At 43.6% G+C, this 18,667-nt stretch overlaps 1 protein-coding gene across 1 annotated transcript in view; it reads right to left on the bottom strand.

Moving 5' to 3' along the window:
• Nucleotides 1-777: 777 nt before the first annotated feature.
• The window catches only part of MRPS27 (mitochondrial ribosomal protein S27), a 127,875-nt gene continuing 109,985 nt past the window's right edge, over nucleotides 778-18,667 (bottom strand). The window contains exon 11 of the mRNA XM_069750617.1: nucleotides 778-1,493. Within this exon, the coding sequence (XP_069606718.1) occupies nucleotides 1,248-1,493 (246 nt within the window). The 3' untranslated portion in view covers nucleotides 778-1,247. The remainder of the gene's footprint in view (nucleotides 1,494-18,667) is intronic.

Raw genomic sequence — 18,667 nt, 5'->3', positions numbered from 1 at the left:
CACATACACACTACTAACATTAGTAGTGTGTAATATGCAAAAAAAATGGGAATATGACATGGTTTACTGTATGTAAACCATGTCTCATATCATGCCGGGTTTAGGAAGGAGAAATGAAAAGTCGGCAATTGAATTACCGGCTTTTCTGCTATATCGCGCTGAAGTAAATATATATATATATATATATATATATATATATATATATATATATATAATATATATATAGGTGTGTCTCAATTACATATATATATAAAAATGGCGCTGAACGCGTCATACAAAACACGACTTTGGTGCGAAGATCGCCGACCGCATGGCCGATCTTACACTAGGATCGGGTCGGGTTTCATGAAACCCGACTTTGCCAAAAGTCGGCGACTTTTGAAATTGTCCGATCCTTTTCGCTCAACCTTAGTCATCTGTATAGTACCTGTATAAGCAGGGTTCAATACTACACAGGTACTATACAGATGATCAGGTTTTTAATACATCAGATAGGGATTATATACATTAGATAGGACTGCTCTATTATGGGTATACCTTGGCGATTGGTGGAGCAGCTTAATATACATTTTTTTGCAAAAAAAGTATTAACTAAATACCCTGTATTTTTTTCATTTTTTGACTAGCACTTGCTCATTTACTGTGACTTCTTTACAACAGAGTATTTTTTGACCTCGCTGTGCTCTTTTTGTGTCTTCAGGTTTTACATTTGCAGACAAGCAAAATGGCAACAGAAAATTAGAAGAGATTCCTTGTCCCCATCAAAAAGAAAAGGAATATAATGAATGTGTATTTTTATTACTTTTCTGACATTTCACTTGTACAAGTATTAAATGCAAAAGTCGTGACAAATAAAGATGAAATATCTAAACATAGACTGTTATGTACTTGTATACTTCCACAAATGCAAAGTACATGAATTGCAACTCTCCATATTTTACTTAGATGAATTGTATATTAGGAGGGGGTGGGGAGAAAAGAGAGTTGGTATTTATCAAGAAAGTCAAGTCATTTTTCCACCATATTTGTATTTTATATACTAAATAGAAATAAAACATTCAACAAAACAAGAGAATCTCGGCAAGTTTCATGGTGCTTAAGTTTAAAGTTTGGCATGCTACAAAATGACCATAGAGCCAGAAGATGTTGCAAGTACATGGAGGGAAATGTGTGGTACATCAAAAGAAAAAAAGCTTGTGCTAGCTTCCAAAGGGGCTATATACAATGTGCATCAGACATGGAAGGTGTTAGGCAGTGGACGTGGCCCTGGATACAAGCAGGGCTTCATACTGCAACTTTGCTTTTTCTCTCAACTCCTTCTCTCTCGTGATGAGCGCAGACTGTTCTTGTTCCCATTCTTTGAGAGAAGTCTCATATTTTTCAATGTCTGGCTTCTCACATTCTGGCAGCCTTTGTTGTACGAAGCTGGTGGTCTTACTCACAAGGCTGGCAGGTTCAATCTTGTCAAGAGAGCTAAGTTTTGTACTCAACTCCTGATAGGAAGACAAAAAAAAATAATTAACACAACTTCTTGGATTACCCTTTTTGCATTGACCAATGCAGCTGTTGCTCTAATGTCTCATGTACATGTAGGCAGAGCACTGATACAGCTCTTAGGCTGCAGTCACACGATCAGTATTTGGTCAGTATTTTACAACAGTATTTGTAAGCCTAAACCAGGAGTGGAACAATTAGAGGAAAAGTATAATAGAAACATATGCACCACTTCTGCATTTATCACCCACTCCTGGTTTTGCCTTACAAATACTGATGTAAAATACTGACCAAATAATGTAGTGTGACGGCAGCCTTAGAAGTCAAATGGCTCAGGAATAAATTATGTTTTTTGCAATCTAACACTATAAAAATATTTTCCTCATTACTGTGAATTTCTCCTACACTCCAAAACATACTTGAATAAAAAACCCTACACAGTAATTAGCTCTAACAAAGTGTGAGTTAGGAGACCAAGAAAAGAAGGGCAGCCACAATTGACCCACTTCCCCCCAGTCTCTGCTGGACAGTTGAATATGAGATGTGTCTGCTATCTGATGTCTGCATTATTTATGAGGACTTATCTCAGATGCTGTCAATTTGTGATTTCTGAGGCTGTTAAGTTTGAGGAACTTATCCTTTCCAGCAGATGTAATTCTTGGTCTTCCTTTACTGGGATGGTCCTCATGAGAGCCAATGTCATCAAAGAGATTATTAGTTTTTATGACTGCACTTTTACAGATTGACCGACTTTCAAGTCTTTAATTATGGACAGTCGTTTACTCTTTTCTTAGTTGAGTGGTTCTTGCCATATTCTTCTGATCAAGATAGTGTCAACTAAGTACCCTATGTTTTTTACATATATTACTTTTATTTACTTACTGCAGGGTATCCAATTATTGTTTTTATTCTAGGTTTTGCCTGTTAATAGCTGCAGTGTAAATGTGCAACTACTTATACATTGCACTTATATTATGCTGAGCCAGTACAAGAGATCAACACAAACACTTTCTGAAGACCAGGGATTCCACAAGTTAACATTTGATGAGGTATACAGGTTCACTGGAAGCCATTCCAGGTGATACCTAATGAAGACCGTGTAAATCATTATAAAATTGAGTTATTTTAAGGAATCGAAGGCTTAGCACATATTCTGGTTTGTTTAAATCTTGTTGTGTTACTCTTTTTTTTCCATATACAGCTGTGGCAAAAATTAAGAGACCACTGCACAGTTTTATAAAAATCAGCTTCTCTACATGTCGGACAGCCATTCCATTCCAGTGTCAGTTGAATTCCAACCAGAGTACACCTCATTCTACTTAATGTGCTACTGATTAGCAAAACAAGTGCTAGCAATATCCCAAAAGTAATAGCAATGAAAAACAACTTTTAACCATGCCAAAGGAGTTGAAAAGAAAAGTCTTGAGTGAGGAAAAGAAGGGCTCAATTCTGGCTTTACTAGCAAAGGGATACAGTGAGAGTCATGCTGCCTCCATCCTTAAAATTTCTAAGACAGCAGTCCATTACAACAAGGTCAAGCAGCAGACATTGGGGACAACAAAGCTTCAGTCCGGCAAAGGGCGAAAACAACTCTCCACTGACCGGGATGACCGTCATCTTATTCGAATGTCACTCAACAACCGCAGGATGACATCAAGTGACCTACAAAAGGAATGGCAAATGGCAGCTGGGGTGAAGTGCATGGCAAGAATAGTTCGTAACAGGCTCCTAGAGGCAGGTCTCAAGTCATGTAAAGCTAGAAAAAAGCCTTTCATCAATGAGAATCAAAGGAGAGCCAGGCAGAAGTTTGCCAAAGACCATAATTATTGGACCATAGAGGAGTGAGGTAATCTTCTCTGATGAATCTAATTTTCAGCTTTGCCCAACACCTGGTCATCTAATGGTTAGATGTAGACCTGGAGAGGCGTACAAGTCACAATGTCTTACACCCACTGTGAAAATTGGTGGAGGATCGGTGATGATCTGGGGATGCTTCAGCAAGGCTGGAATTGGGCAGGCTGTTCTTTGCGAAGGACATATGAATCAAACTGCATACAAGGTTATCCTGGAAAAACAGCGGATTATTTCTGCTCAGGCAATGTTCTCCAACTCTGAGGACCGTTTTTTTCCAACAGGACAATGCTCCATGCCACACAGCTAGGTCAGTCAAGGTGTGGATAAAGGACCACCACATCAAATCCCTGTCATGGGCAGCCCAATCTCCAGACCTGAACTCCATTGAAAACTTTTGGAATGTAATCAAGAGGAAGATGGATAGTCACAAGCCATCAAACAAAGAAAAAGTGCTTACATTTTTGTACCAGGAGTGGTATAAGGTCACCCAAAAGCAGTGTGAAAGACTGGTGGAAAGCATGCCAAGACGCACGAAAGCTGTGATTGAAAATCATGGTTATTTCACAAAATATTGATTTCTGAACTCTTTGCGAGTTAAAACATTAGTATTGTTGTTTCTAAATGATTATGAACTAGTTTTTTTTTAGGTCTGCAAGCAATGCATTTTTTTGTTATTTTGACCATTTCTCATTTTCAGAAAATAAATACAAAATTTATTGCTTTAAAATTCGGAGACATGTTGTCAGTACTTTATAGAATAAAAGAACAATTTACATTTTTCTCAAAAAATATACCTATAAAAGAGAAAAAAAAAAATCAGACAAACTGAAAATATTGCAGTCGTCTCAATTTTTGCTAGAGCTGTATGTTCCTTTGTAGCTTTGCCGCCTTTAGTCTGAGTCTATAATGTGCACATTCCAATACAAACAATGGAAAATATTGCATAAACAGATGTATCCAAAGTTTTGTCAGTACTGTATGTTGGGACAGAACGAGTAAAGGGAAATAAGTACAATTCTATGTCCATTTTTGCACTAAGTGAACAATGGATAATAAAACGGTTTATATTACACAGTCCCCATGTTGCCAACTAGCTGTCATAAGATACATCAACATATACACTGTGAGAACAAAGTAATAAGAGGTTTCAGGGTTTTTCTATTTCACTGTATCAACAAAGTAATCATCACAGTAACAACTAAATGGCAGGCAGTGTTATTCACTTTTATACAGTATAATACACAGCCACATTATCCTCAAAATATATGAAATGATTACCTCATTAGAGTTTTCAAACAAAATAAGAACTAATGCTCCCTAGATATAGACTTTGGGAATATTGCATTAGATCGTCAAGCCTCAGATGCAGGCGATAAATTGCTTTGTGTTCAAGTGCTGCTTCCATGAAAAAATATCTAGTGATGGTGGAAACAATTCAAGGATTGTTTATTTTCTAATCTTCACTCTGCAGATTTTAGGAAGCCATTAATATCACTTATCTTGTTGTGTAGCCTCTTGCCATACACATTACCTTAAAATGCAAAAGCATAATCGACAGTAATTGGCTCAAAGACTATGAGAGACTAATTCAGCAGAATTTAAGCTAACATATTAACTATTACCTAAAATCAAATTTTTATTTCAACCATTAAAATTACAAAGACAAATATCTATAAACCCTGCAACCTACAAAAAAAAAAAATACACATATACTCCTAAACAGCCCTACTAATCCCTAATAAACCCTTCCTAACAGCGGAGGTTGGCACCCTACCTTGTACGCAATGTGGCGCCCCCGCTCCACGACGGCTCACCATGGATGCACACTAAAAAGACCCTAGATAAAGGTAAATGCAACCAGTAGGGTTGAGCAAAACGGATCGTTCATTTTCAAAAGTCGCCGACTTTTGGCAAAGTCGGGTTTCATGAAGAGGGAGAGGGAAAGTACTGAGGAGAAGTACTACATTATATATGGTGGGGGGAGTCCATAGTAGGGCACATTTGGGCCTGTCCTTGTGAGGACAGGAGTCATTGCTGGGGCACGACAGGGGTTTAGTAAGAAGGTCCCCCCGTCCCTCTTGTTGTTTTACCCTACATCTATTGGACCCTCCCAGGGACCTTTCTTCATCGGTATGGGTACCCTGCGTCCATAATTGGTGAGACCAAACCAGTTTTTTATTAGAGCACAGTTTTCGGCGTGAGCACTATTGTTTGTTGTATTGTTTTGTCCATGTTTTAATAGTACGAGTAAAAGTTACGTTTTATTTTATTGGGTTACACTCTTCTAGCTGTTTTCTATTCTCTACCCCTCCCGTCCTGATGATAAACAAATGCCTTAGGGTACCGTCACACAGTGGCACTTTGATCGCTAGGATTGCACGATTCTTGACGTTCCAGCGATATCGTTACGATCTCGCTGTGTCTGACACGCTACTGCGATCAGGGACCCCGCTGAGAATCGTACGTCGTAGCAGATCGTTTGAAACTTTCTAAACCTAAAAAAACAAACACTACATACTTACCTTCTGCTGTCTGTCCTCCGGCGCTGTGCTTCTCTGCACTGGCTGTGAGCGCCGGCCAGCCAGAAAGCACAGCGGTGCTGACCGGCGCTGACAGTGCAGAGGAAAGCGCAGCGCCGGAGGACAGACACAGAAGATAAGTATGTAGTGTTTGGTTTTTTACGTTTACGCTGGTAATCAGGGTAAACATCGGGTTACTAAGCGCGGCCCTGTGCTTAGTAACCCGATGTTTACCCTGGTTACCAGGGGACTTCGGGATCATTGGTCGCTGGAGAGCTGTCTGTGTGACAGCTCTCCAGCGACCAAACAGCGACGCGTTTCGAGTTGTGTCTTACTCATTGTCTAACCTCCGGGTAGGCAATCAGTCCCTTATATTTGTAAGAATGATTTGAAGGCATTCCTTAGGACAATGTGAGGTGACATTAGTGTGATAATTAAAAAACTTGGGTACCTCAGTAAAAACAACATAATGACAGAAAGAAATCCAAAACAGAATATAGGATTAGCATTGTAAGATTAAATCTTGTCTGAGATTGAGACCATTGGGCGTGTGGTTATTTAGCATAAATATTCAAGAGGACTCTCTATGTAACAACTTACGTTTGTGATCTCCTCCACCAAACCGCTTGTAAACTTTTTCTATGCCGGAAAACCTAAAACCAGTGAAATCACTTTTGTGTATGCTATTAAAGTGTAGCATTTATGCTGAATACCCGCTCGCCCCAACGTCTCAACCTCTGACAAAATTTAGCACCATGTTATTTAGTCTGGATGTCAACAGATGGGATGTCCAACACCGCTGACAAATCTTCCTTGGACATCTCTGGGTGAAGAGACCATTATACTGTTAGTAGCTGTTGGCGACTTAAAAAGTCTGGTTCTCACTTGTCTACCCCCCCAGGTATATGAACTGCTGAGATTAGAGGGACCTTGTCCTCTGTCCTCTCCAGACAGAATTCTTGCGACCTCCGCCATGGCAGATAGGCTTCGTGTGTCTCCTTGGCTATTGATAAAGGCCACAACCTTGGCGTTGTCTGACTGAATCCCGATGAGTAGCCCTCGCGCTAAGTGATGCCAATGTAAAAGAGCTTGTCGGGACGACTCTGAGCTCCAGCACGTTGATTGGAAGAAGCCTTTACTGACTGATCCAGATCCCCTAGACCATAGAGCGATGGAAGATGGCTCCCCAGCCAGAAAGGTTGGCATCTGTGGTGAGGCGGACGGAATGGGATAGAAATAGCGACCCTGAGTTAACAGGGATGAAGTTAAGGCCTACCTGAGAGTTTGGCGGATGTGAAGGGGCAGGTGAATTGACCGATTCAACTATTGACATGTCCCCAAGAGGATAGTAGCGTGTTCTGTAGAGGCCTTGATCAACATTGAGCAAACGGCCCTGCCTCGAATGTAGCCACCATCTCTGACAGGATTCTCATGCAAAAACACGGGTATTACATACCTGGTAATGTGTTTTTTCATGAGACATGACAGCACCACGAGAGAGAGGGGATCCGCCCTTTAAGGACAGGAAACCTTCAAGATAAAAGGGGCGGCTCCTCTCTCCACATCAGTTGTTTTACAGAGTACGAGAGGAACTCCGCCGGTTAGTGTACACATAAATAATACATCCTATACAGTTCTATTAATCGACACCCGAGGGAGTGTATAATACAAATAATGCACCCAACTAATGACGTGATCAAAAGGGTGGGAATATAAGGGTGCCGTCAAGTCTCATGAAAAAACACACTACCAGGTATGTAATACCCGTGTTTTTCCATCATACATGACGGCACCACGAGAGAGTTACAGAGATTTGTATTCTCTTTTAGGGAGGGATCACTGCTTGTAACACTCTTCTCCCAAATGTGAGATCAGAGGTAGCAGATAGGTCTAGCCTATAATGTTTAAAAAATGTAGACGGAGAGGACCAAGTCGCCGCCTTACAGATTTGGTCAATGTAGCGTCTGCTCTCTCCGCCCACGACGTCGCCATGGCCCTTGTGGAGTGGGCTTTCAGACCCTGTGGAGCAACCCTGCCTGCACTACTATACGCTAGAATAATGGCCTCTCTCACCCATCTAGCGATAATTTGTTTTGAGGCTTTAAGGCCCTTCCTTGACCCCTGGAATGAAACAAATAAAGCTCTCTGTTTCCTCCAGGATCTTGACCTCTCTAAATACTGTAGGATACATCTCCTGACATCTAGGCAATGGAGTCTCTCCTCTTTCTTGTTGCTAGGATTGGGACAGAAAGAGGGTAGGGTTATATCCTGAGCCCTATGAAATCTCATAGTAACATAGTAACATAGTTAGTAAGGCCGAAAAAAGACATTTGTCCATCCAGTTCAGCCTATATTCCATCATAATAAATCCCCAGATCTACGTCTTTCTACAGAACCTAATAATTGTATGATACAATATTGTTCTGCTCCAGGAAGACATCCAGGCCTCTCTTGAACCCCTCGACTGAGTTCGCCATCACCACCTCCTCAGGCAAGGAATTCCAGATTCTCACTGCCCTAACAGTAAAGAATCCTCTTCTATTTTGGTGGAAAAACCTTCTCTCCTCCAGACGCAAAGAATGCCCCCTTGTGCCCGTCACCTTCCTTGGTATAAACAAATCCTCAGCGAGATATTTGTATTGTCCCCTTATATACTTATACATGGTTATTAGATCGCCCCTCAGTCGTCTTTTTTCTAGACTAAATAATCCTAATTTTGCTAATCTATCTAGGTATTGTAGTTCTCCCATCCCCTTTATTAATTTTGTTGCCCTCCTTTGTACTCTCTCTAGTTCCATTATATCCTTCCTGAGCACCGGTGCCCAAAACTGGACACAGTACTCCATGTGCGGTCTAACTAGGGATTTGTACAGAGGCAGTATAATGCTCTCATCATGTGTGTCCAGACCTCTTTTAATGCACCCCATGATCCTGTTTGCCTTGGCAGCTGCTGCCTGGCACTGGCTGCTCCAGGTAAGTTTATCATTAACTAGGATCCCCAAGTCCTTCTCCCTGTCAGATACCACTTTGGGGAGATATACCGGATCTAATTTTAATACAACTCTATAGTCCATAATTTGCGTGTAAGGGGGGTCAGCTGACAGCGCGTGTAAATCCCCAACCCTACGGGCCGATGTAAGTGCCACTAACAAAACTGTTTTTAATGTTAGTACTTTATCTGAAGTTGCATTTAATGGCTCAAAGGGGCTTTCTGTCAAAGCTGTCAATACTAAATTTAGATCCCATGGTGGAGGAGTAGGGGATGGTACAGAGTCAGTTCTACTACAGGCTCGGATAAACCTCACCACCCATCTAGTGCTTGCCATGTCACAGTTAAATAGGGCTGCTAAAGCTGAAATGTGTACTTTGTGGGTACTAACAGCTAATCCCAGATCTAAGCCCTTTTGCAGGAACTCCAGTACTGCCACTATCGGGACCTCCCCTTCCCGTATTGGCCCTGAGCTGGAGAGGAATTTCTTCCATATTCTCCCATAGATCTTGGTCGTTACTGGTTTTCTGCTACTGAGCAAGGTGGATATTAAACCAGCTGAGAACCCTTCTTTCTCTAAGAATGACTGTTCAAATGCCAGACTGTCAAATGTAGCCCAGAGTTCTGCGGGTAGTTGAAGGGACCCTGTGTTAGAAGGTCCTGGTCTTCCGGGAGTACCCACGGGTCCATCACGGACATCACTCTCAACCAGTAAATCCATGGTCTTTTCGGCCAGAAGGGAGCCATTACAATCACTCTGGCTTTGTCCTCTACGATCATCTTCAAAACTGCTGGAATTAGACATATCGGTGGGAAGGCATACAAGAGTCCTGACGTCCATTCTATGCTGAAGGCGTCTACTGCCAACGGCCTGTCTGCTGGGTTCAGGAAGCAGAACTTTTGAACTTTTTTGTTGGCTTTTGAGGCAAAGAGGTCTACACTGGGTCTTCCCCACATGTGCACTATCCGTTGAAAAATGGACTTTTTTAGGGACCATTCCCCTTGCCTTAAGTGGTTCCTGCTTAAAAAGTCTGCCTTTATATTGTCCACACCTCGAATATACAGGGCCGATAATGAAAGGAAATGCCTTTCGACTAGAGTCATGAGTCTTTTGGTTATGTGCATCAGTGACCGAGAACGGGTGCCCCCTGGTGGCTCACGTATGCGACCGCTGTTCGGTTGTCTGATAGGACTCTCACATGATGCTCTGTCAAGTGTGGAAGTAACCTCTTTAGCGCTTTTTCGACTGCTAGGAGTTCCCACTCGTTTGAGGATAGATTTTTCTCCTCTTGAGCCCAGGGGGTCTTGGACACATAGTGTGTCTGAGTGAGCTCCCCACCCCCATGGACTGGCGTCCGTTGTGATTACTTTGGAGGCTGTGTATGTCCAGGGAACTCCTCTCGGAGATGACTATCTGTAACCACCATATGAGTACAGAGAGCGGGAGAAATGAGCTTCTGCTCTAGCTACCCCTGAAGTTCCAGGTTGTTCTGCAGCACACACCATTGCAGTTCTCTTGCATGGAACTGGGCCGGTATGCAGGAGGTTAGGGACCCCAACACTGACATGGCTTTTCTTAAAGTCATCTGTTTTTTTGTTTTTTTTTATGTTGTCAATCATTTGTTTGATTTTTTTTCCTCTTTTTCCTCTGGGAGGCGACACTCCTGCATCACGGAGTCTACTGTTATCCCAAAGAAATTCTGGACCATTGCTGGCTCCAGTTTGGATTTCTTGAGGTTCAGTTGCCATCCTAGTGTCTGTAGAGTGTCCATCAATATTCTGACCTGCTCCTAACAGTGAGAAAAGTTTTTCCCCACTATCAGGAAGTCGTCTAAGTAGGGTATTATCAGAGTGTCTTTTTCTCTGAGATGTGCGGTGACCTCTGCAATCAGTTTTGTAAATACCCGTGGGGCTGTTGCTATCCCGAAGGGCAGAGCCCTGTACTGAAAGCGACGCAACTGGGACACCATCTGTACTGCCACTCTGAGAAACTGACAGTCTTGTTGTCTGATTGTAACGTGATAGTAAGCGTCCTTTAGGTCTAGGACTGACATGTAACACTGAGGATATAGAAGTTTCACCGCTTATTTTATTGTTTCCATTTTGAAAGATGGAATTATTAGATATTTGTTGAGGCCTTTTAAATTTATTATTGTCCTCCAAGAATTGTCCGTTTTTTTTTTATGAGAAAAAGGCGGGAGTAAAACCCTTTCATCTTTTCCCTTACTGGAACTTCTTCCAAGACGTGTTTGTCTAGGAGTGTTATTATTTCTCCTTCCAGACTGTGTTGTTTCTCTTGGGAGGACTGTACCGGGGTCTGCATGTATCTTCTTGGAGGCCAGTGGTGGAATTTTAGTTTTAGGCCTGATCCTATAATCTGTCGGATCCATATGCTGGAGGAGGTCCTCTCCCAGGCTGGAAGGAAGTGAGAGCCTCCCTCCCACCTGAGAAGGACCGTCACTGGGAGGGATTTTTGGTGTCTCTGGGGGACTTGCCAAAATAGAAACTTTTCCTCCCCTGGATCGCTTGTCAAAGTTGCTCCTGTCTCGGTCTCTATACTGCTGCCTTCGGAATTTTCAGCCTCTCTGAAAGGAGCGCCGAAAGGGCTGAAATGGCTGCTTTGGAAAAATTTTCTTTTTGTCACCGGCTTTTTCTAACACCTCGTCTAATGCCGGTCCAAACAGGAAGTTCCTCTCACATGGTAAAGAGCAAAGTTTCATCTTTGCCTGTGTATCTCCTGGCCAGCATTTAAGCCATACCGCACGGCGTCCTGTGTTGGCTAAAACTGCTGACTTTGCTGCTAGTCTAGCAGAGTCTGCTGATGCTTCAGCTAGAAATACTGCCGCTGCTCTCATGGTTGGTATTGCCTCTAGGATAGTTTCTCTGGGAACTCTTTGTTCTTTCTGTTCCTCCAGGTTGTCCATCCATATTTTTAGGGATCTGGCTACACAAGTGGCCGCGATAGCTGGCCTTAGTGCTCCTGCCGAGGCTTCCCATGCTGTTTTCAGGGAATTGTCCACCTTTCCATCCAGAGGTTCTTTTAGAGAACCTAAATCCTTGAATGGTAGGTAGGGAGGTTTTCCTGGCCACTTTTGAAACTGCCACATCAATTTTTGGTGCTCTATCCCAAGATGAGGACGCCTCTTCCTCAAAAGGATATCTCCTTTTAAGGGAGTTGATTATGTGGGACTTCTTTTTCGGTTTCTGCCATTCCCTTTTAATAAGTTCTTGTAGCTGTTAATTAATAGGGAATGACCTCCGTTTTTTCTTTTGCAGACCACTGAACATAAGTTTTTGGGCTGTCTTTTTTGCCTTCTCATCTACCAGCCCCATGGTAGAGCGAACAGGTTTTATAAGCTTATCCATAGCCTCCGCTGGAAATGTATCCTCCTCCTCTGAGCTACTATCTGAGCAGCGAGCTGTATCTGAGTCCTTCTCTGACTCCGAGGAATCCATTTGGGATGCTACTGAGGGGCTGGATCTGTCCCTAGATCTGGCATCTGTGTCAGCTGTCTGTAACACTTTTACAGACCTAGAGACCTCTGACTGGATCAGAGATCTTAGGCTGTCCGTAAAGGAGGGTGTTTCCTCCGCCACTGTCTTGTTGATACACTCCTGACACAGTCTTTTACCCCAAGATGTCTTTAAAGGCTTTTTACACAAGGGACATTCCTTATTTTTGGCTTTTGCCTTATATTTTTTGGGGACCTCCTATGCTCCACCCCCCAAATGTAAGAAAAGAGGGGAGAGACGGAGATAAGAGAAAAGAAAAGAACAGACATTAGCGTGCTGGACTTTCTCGAAGTTCACTCACCACTCGGACGATTTCAAAGTATGGGTACCGGATCTGGAGGTTGACTGGTTTTCTCCGTGTTTCCCAATGAGACCAGGGACCTCTCCTTGGTATGGCGATCCGTCCGTACGCTGTCCGAGCGGCTTCTGCTGCTGCCATGGCGGATCTGGCTCTTCTCACTTGAGCGAGACCGCCTCTCCTGCACCTCTTGCTGTGGCATTAAATTTTATGGTGAAAAGCTCTCCATCTTACACACTACCACGTAACAAGAGTAGTCACCTTCAACCTGGCCTGGTTTAGTGACACAGGGCAGCACATCTGGTTCGCTTAAATAGATTCACTTCCTTCTCTTTTTTTTTTTTTTAATGGATCACCTGGTTGATCCTGCTATTACTGGTCGCTTCATTAGTCAGGTGCATGTGCGCACCTGTCATGATTGATTACCTGGCTGATCGTGCCTGCAGCACTTCCGATGCTCATAGATGCAATCAATCACCTGGTTGATCCTGCCTTTTCCGGCCGCCCAGCGCGACGCTTGCGCAGTGAAATGATACCTGAGCGCGCATCCAGCAACCACTTCCGGTGTGTGCTCTCTCCAGGCCGCCCAGTGCGACATCTGCACAGTATGACTGTCAGAGCGCAGGCCCGGCTGGCGTGTGTGCATTCTACCAGCTTATGCGCTCCCTCGGGGTGCACACTGATCTCTCAGCCCCTCCTCTGGTCCCCGATTGATCCCGGGTCCAGAGCCGGCGATGCGCTTCCCTGTCACATCCACGTCGCATAGACACGCCCCCTCACTTCCGGTCGCGTGGTGTTGAGCAGGGGTGTCAAACTGCATTCCTCAAGGGCTGAAAACAGGTCATGTTTTCAGGATTTCCTTGCATTTAATCACCTGCAGAGAATGATTCCAGCACCTTGTGCAATACTAAGGAAATCTTGAAAACACGCATGGTTTGAGGCCCTCGAGGAATGCAGTTTGACACCCCTGGTGTAGAGCGCCGATGAGGGCGCGTGCACAGCCTTACCCTCACCCCTGCAGCTCCACGATGTCCCGTAATGCTGCCCCCATACCTTGCTTCACCTGGAGAAAACACCATGCTGCTCCTTGCAGGTATCATCCGTCTTCAGGGAATGGGGAGGAGAAGGTTGCTTTGTGCTCAACAGGGAGTATCCCATACACCCAGGAGCCCTAAATGCCCGGGCACCGATGTGCTTCACAGGCTGCATGGCCACCATAAGTCAACAGGGAGGGGCACATTACTGTGGCCTCCGCAGACTTAAACAGCAGGTAGAATTTTTACGGGTACAGGGAGGTTACACCGCCGTGGCCTCCGAGGCCCTATCTTCACCCGGGCGTTCGCCTCACAGGCTGTGGCCATGCTTCGCTCAGGGGGGGCATGGAATACATGGCCCCCGAGGCGACTACCGGTACCTGGTGACGGATGCAGCAGACCAGTGCCTGCCCAAACCCATCTGACCCAGGCATCCTCTTCTATCTTCAAGATCTTCCATCTTGAGGATTCCCCATCAAGGACAGGAAACCAACTGATGTGGAGAGAGGAGCCACCCCTTTTATCTTGAAGGTTTCCAGTCCTTAAAGGGCGGATCCCCTCTCTCTCGTGGTGCCGTCATGTATGAAGGGAAAAAAGGACGTAATAATGCCTGCCCAGACACTTCAAAGTGGACTACTGAAAAGTTAATCTTTTCTCCTTTGGAAAGAATACTGATGCATGAACACTGTACAACAATTCCCAGAAACTGTAGCTGCTGTGTCAAAACCAATCTGGGGTTAGAACAGTTAATAATTTAAGACAGAATATAGGTACAGAGAGATACATAAAGTGTATGTATACTAATGCCAGAAGCCTCGCCAACAAAATGGACGAATTAGAACTAATGTTGTTAGAGCATAATTATGACATGGTGGGGATATCTGAAACATGGCTGGATGAGAGCCATGACTGGGCTGTTAATTTGCAGGGCTATAGTCTGTTCAGAAATGACCGAACGGATAAGCGAAGGGAATGTGTGTGTCTGTATGTAAAATCTTCCGTAAAACCCATCCTGCGTGATAATATAGGTGAATCTAATGAAAATGTAGAGTCCCTGTGGGTAGAGATAAGGGGACGGGTAAAAAATAATAAATTACTGATAGGGGTTTGTTATAAATCTCCAAAAATAATGGAAGCAATGGAGAATATTCTCGTAAAGCAAATCGATGAAGCTGCGACTCAAGGAGAAGTCATTATTATGAAGGACTTCAACTACCCTGAAATAGATTGGGGAACAGAACCCTGCAGTTCCAGCAAAGGTAATCGGTTTTTGACAGCTATGAGAGACAGTTACATTCCACAACTGGTTCAGGACCCAACAAGAAGGGGGGCACTGCTAGACCTAATATTAACCAACAGGCCAGACCGCATAGACAAATATAAGGGCTGGGGGGTCACTTGGGTAATAGTGATCACAAAATAATAAGTTTTCGTGTATCCTTTAATAAGATGTGTAGTAGAGGGGTTACAAGGACACTAAACTTCAGGTGGGCAAATTTCCAAAGGATGAGAGATGATCTTGGTGCAATTAACTGGGACGATATCCTGAGACATAAAAATACACAAAGAAAATGGGAGACGTTTATTAGCATCCTGGATAGGACCTGAGCACAGTATATACCGTATGGGAATAAACATACTAGAAATAGGAGGAAACCAATATGGCTAAATAGAGCTGTAAGAGGCGCAATAAGTGACAAAAAGAAAGCATTTAGAGAATTAAAGGAAGTAGGTAGTGATGAGGCATTAAATAAATACAGAAAATTAAATAAATTCTACATAAATAGTAAGAAACTAAAAAATGATAGTGTTGACCCCCTTAAAAATAGTCTGGGTGAAATGTGGATGAGGATGAGGAAAAAGCTAAATATGCTAAATGACTTTTTTTCACCAGTATTCACACAAGAAAATTCCATGGCAGACAATATGATCAGTGGTAACAAAAGTTCCCCATTAAAGGTCACCTGCTTAACCCAGCAGGAAGTACAGCTGCGTCTAAAAATCACTAAAATTGACAAATCTCCGGGCCCGGATGGAATACACCGCCCGAGTACTGCAGGAACTAAGTACAGTCATTGATAGACCATTATTTTTAATCTTTAAAGACACCATAATAACAGGGTCTGTACCACAGGACTGATGTATAGCAAATGTGGTGCCAATATTCAAAAAGGGGATAAAAACTGAACTCGGTAATTATAGGCCAGTAAGCTTAACCTCTACTGTGGGTATAATCCTGGAGGGCATTCTAAGGACAAGATGGTGGCACGATTCTAACACATCGGATATTCTAGAACAGGGGTCCACAACTCCAGTCCTCAAGGCCCACCAACAGGTCATGTTTTCAGGATTTCCTTTGCATTGCACAGGTGATACAATTATTACCTGGGCAAGACTAAGGAAATCCTGAAAACATGACATGTTGGTGGGCCTTGAGGACTGGAGTTGGGGACCCCTGTTCTAGAATATACATGTCCACGTAGTATATTGCTCAGCCACGTAGTATATTGCCCAGCCACGTAGTATATTGCCCAGCCACGTAGTATATTGCCCAGCCACGTAGTATATTGCCTAGCCACATAGTATATTGCCCAGCCACATAGTATATTGCCCAGTCACGTAGTATATTGCCCAGCGACGTAGTATATTGCCCAGTCACGTAGTATATTGCCCAGTCACGTAGTATGTTGCCCAGCCACGTAGTATATTTCCCAGGGACGTAGTATATTGCCCAGGGACGTAGTATATTGCCCAGCCACGTAGTATATAGCAGAGCCACGTAGTACGGTATATTGCCCAGTCACGTAGTATATTGCCCAGCCACATAGCATGTAGCAGAGCCACATAGTATATTGCCCAGCACAGAGTCACGTAGTATAAAGACTTAAAAAAAACAAACAAACATATACTCACCTTCCGAAGGCCCGTTGGAAGTCCTGCTATACTCACCATCCGCCGCCTTTGCCGCTCCTCGCCACGCTCCCGGGACCGCTCCATTGCAAGCGTCAGCTTCCGGTCCCAGGGCTGGTGTGAGCAGGACCTATGATGACGTCGCGGTCACATGACCGTGACGTCATAGCAGGTCCTGTTCGCACACCAGCTCTAGGAGCGGAAGCTGCCGCTTGCAATGGAGCGGTGGCGGGAGCGTCCCGAGGAGCGGGAAAGGCGGCGGAGGGTGAGTATAGCAGGTTTTTTGTTTTTTTTTAATTATTTTTAACATGACCTATTTTTACTATTGATGCTGCATAGGCAGCATCAATAGTAAATAGTTGGGGACACACAGGGTTAATAGCAGCGGTAACTGAGTGCGTTACACCGCAGGCCGTTACCGCTGCCATTAACCCTGTGTGAGCGGTGAGTAGAGGGGATTACGGAGCGGGCGCCGGGCAGTGAGTTCAGGGGATTAGGGGAGGGACTAATCGGACTGTGCCCGTCGCTGATTGGTCCCGGCAGCCATGACAAGCAGCTGCCGAGACCAATCAGCGAATGAATAACCGTGACAGAAGGACACACAGACAGACGGAAGTACCCCTTAGACAATTATGTATATAGATGCTATACTGGAGTATCTGAAGAGGAATAACCTCATGACCCAGTATCAGCACGGGTTTACTAGGGACCGTTCCTGTCAGACAAATCTGATCAATTTCTATGAAGAGGAAAAGTTCCGGACTGGACCAAGGGAACCCAGTGGATGTAGTGTATATGGACTTTTCAAAAGCTTTTGATACGGTGCCACACAAAAGGTTGATACATAAAATGAGAACAATGGGGATAGGGGAAAATATGTGTAAGTGGGTTAAGAGCTGGCTCAGGGATAGGAAACAAAGGGTGGTTATTAATGAAGCAAACTCGGACTGGGTCGCGGTTAGCAGTGGGGTACCACAGGGGTCAGTATTGGGCCCTTTTCTTTTTAACATATTTATTAATGACCTTGTAAGGGGCATACAGAGCAGAATTTCAATATTTGCAGATGACACTAAACTCTGCAGGGTAATCAATACAGAGGAGGACAATTTTATGTTACAGGATGATTTATGTAAACTAGAAGCTTGGGCTGATAAATGGCAAATGAGCTTTAATGGGGATAAATGTAAGGTCATGCACTTGGGCAGAAGTAATAAGATGTATAACTATGTGCTTAATTGTAAAACACTGGGCAAAAACGTCAATGAAAAAGACCTGGGTGTATGGGTGGATGACAAACTCATATTCAGTGGCCAGTGTCAGGCAGCTGCTACAAAGGCAAATAAAATAATGGGATGCATTAAAAGAGGCATAGATGCTCATGAGGAGAATATAATTTTACCTCTATACAAGTCACTAGTTCGACCACACTTAGCATACTGTGTACAGTTCTGGTCTCCGGTGTATAAGAAAGACATAGCTGAACTAGAGTGGGTGCAGAGAAGAGCGACCAAGGTTATTAGAGGACTGGGGGGTCTGCAATACCAAGATATTCTATTACACTTGGGGCTATTTAGTTTGGAAAAACGAAGGCTAAGGGGTGATCTTATTTAAATTTATAAATATATGAGGGGACAGTACAAAGACCTTTCTGATGATCTTTTTAATCATAGACCTGAGACAGGGACAAGGGGGCATCCTCTACGTCTCGAGGAAAGAAGGCTTAAGCATAATAACAGACGCGGATTCTTTACTGTAAGAGCAGTGAGACTATGGAACTCTCTGCCGTATGATGTTGTAATGAGTGATTCATTACTTAAATGTAAGAGGTGACTGGATGCCTTTCTGGAAAAGTATAATGTTACAGTGTATATACACTAGATTCCTTGATAGGGCGTTGATCCACGGAACTAGTCTGATTGCCGTATGTGAAGTCGGGAAGGAATTTTTTTCCCCAGTGTGGAGCTTACTCTTTGCCACATGGTTTTTTTTTGCCTTCCTCTGGATCAATATGTTAGGGCATGTTAGGTTAGGCTATGGGTTGAACTAGATGGACTTA

This window comes from Ranitomeya imitator, chromosome 1 (assembly GCF_032444005.1).
Source record: "Ranitomeya imitator isolate aRanImi1 chromosome 1, aRanImi1.pri, whole genome shotgun sequence".
Taxonomy (NCBI): domain Eukaryota; kingdom Metazoa; phylum Chordata; class Amphibia; order Anura; family Dendrobatidae; genus Ranitomeya; species Ranitomeya imitator.
The sequence above is the reverse complement of the archived record's forward strand: the minus strand, read 5'-3'. Positions and strand labels throughout refer to the sequence as shown.